Below are 1808 nucleotides of genomic sequence, written 5' to 3' on the forward strand. Positions count from 1 at the left end.
GGGCTGTCAGGCTCTGGAATGGGCTGCCCAGGGAGGTGGTGGAGTCCTCATCCCTGGAGGGATTTAAAAGAAGGATAGATGAGGTGCTGAGGGCCATGGTTTAGTGGTGGGATGGCAGGGTTGGGTTAAAGGTTGGACTCGATGATCTTAAAGGGCTTTTCCAACCAATGATTCTACAAGGGAGCGTTTTGTAAAGAGCAGCCATCTTCCTGTCCGTCCTCGGTTGTGTTCCGGGCTGCTTACCGAACACCTTCGTGCTTCCCTAACGCCCGGTTGGGTTGTTTTCGGAACAGGGCGACCACTGCAATTTCAGTCATGACATCGAACTACCAAAGAAACGGGAACTCTGCAAGTTCTACATCACCGGCTACTGCGCCAGGGCTGAAAACTGCCCTTACATGCATGATATCCTTTCGTTTTGTACCGGTTCGTTAAGCCAGCCTTAAATCAGCCTCGTTTGCTCCATGGAGATGCGTGGAGGGGGTGGGGGGGGGGCGGAAAATAAAGACCCGTTCCTTGGTAACACATCCTCCGCCGACAGGCTGAAGGACCGGGGCCTCAGACCCCGCAGAACCCTCCCCGGTTCCTTCTTAGCTTCACCTTTCCTGTTGAAGAAATGAGGTTTGCGGCCGTCGGGCCTACGAGGAAACGCGACAGAAAGGGTCTGGCAACGGTAGTTTGAGATCAGTGTCGTGACCGCCGAAATCCTACGCGTTGAGAGCGGCTTTTCGAAGTGAAAAAAGGTCTCTGGCTGTAGGAGTGATTCCCTGTTGGGGTTTATTTTCCTTAATAAACGCCACGGGACTTCCCGTGCAAGCTGTTCCACACCACGGGCAACTGCATCAATGGGGACGACTGCATGTTTTCCCACGATCCGCTCACGGAGGAGACCAGGGAGCTTCTGGATAAGGTACGGGGGGGTGGGTCTCAACGCAGGTTCACCCTCTTGGGTTTAATTTCCGTGGATGTAAATCCCACGGGTGGAAAGGAAGGGGGGAGGTTTCCCGGAGCCCCTTGGATCAGCAGGGATCCATTCTCACTCCTTGATCTCTTCAGATGCTGGCGGATGACGCAGAAGCAGGCGCAGAGGATGAGAAAGAAGTCGAAGAGCTAAAAAAACAAGGCATCAATCCTCTTCCCAAACCACCCCCCGGGGTCGGCTTGCTGCCCACTCCTCCTCGCCCTCCCGGACCGCCGGCTCCAACATCTCCCAATGGGAGACCGATGCCCGGAGGTCCTCCTCCTCCTCCGCCGCCACCGCTTCCACCGCCGGGACCGCAAATGCCGCCACCGATGCACGAGCCTCTGTCGCCGCAGCAGTTGCAGCAACAACAGGACATGTACAAGAAGATCCCCTCGCTGTTTGAGATCGTCGTGAGGCCGACCGGGCAGCTGGCGGAGAAGCTGGGCGTGAGGTGGGTGTCACTGGGGTCTCCAGGTAGCGGGGGAGAGGGATGGGGATGGGAAATTTCGGCGTCAAACGAGGAGCTCAGCCCCTCCGCAAGTTCGCTGATGACACCAAACTGGGAGGAGTGGCCGATCCATGGGAAGGCTGCGCTGCCATCCAGTGGGACCTGGGCACGCTGGAGAGTTGGGCGGAGAGGAACCCAATGAAGTTCACCAAGGGCCAAGTGTCGAGTGCTGCCCCTGGGGAGGTTGAACCCCAGGCACCAGTACAGCCTGGGGGCTGACCTGCTGGGAAGCAGCTCTGCCGAGGGGGTCCTGGTGGATCACAAGGTGGCCATGAGCCAGCAGGGTGCCCTGGTGGCCAAGAAGGCCAATGGCATCCTGGGGTGCATTAAGAGGAG

General features: G+C 57.9%; 1 protein-coding gene across 1 annotated transcript in view; it reads left to right on the forward strand.

Annotated features, from left to right (window-relative positions):
• Positions 1-1808, forward strand: part of ZC3H4 (zinc finger CCCH-type containing 4) — a 14851-nt gene that overhangs the window by 8386 nt on the left and 4657 nt on the right. The window contains exons 9-11 of the mRNA XM_009645832.2: positions 294-405; positions 801-910; positions 1057-1415. Coding sequence (XP_009644127.2) covers positions 294-405; positions 801-910; positions 1057-1415 — 581 coding nt within the window. The remainder of the gene's footprint in view (positions 1-293; positions 406-800; positions 911-1056; positions 1416-1808) is intronic.

The sequence above is a fragment of the Egretta garzetta genome, unplaced genomic scaffold (genome assembly GCF_000687185.1).
Source record: "Egretta garzetta isolate BGI_Z169 unplaced genomic scaffold, ASM68718v1 scaffold901, whole genome shotgun sequence".
Lineage (NCBI taxonomy): Eukaryota > Metazoa > Chordata > Aves > Pelecaniformes > Ardeidae > Egretta > Egretta garzetta.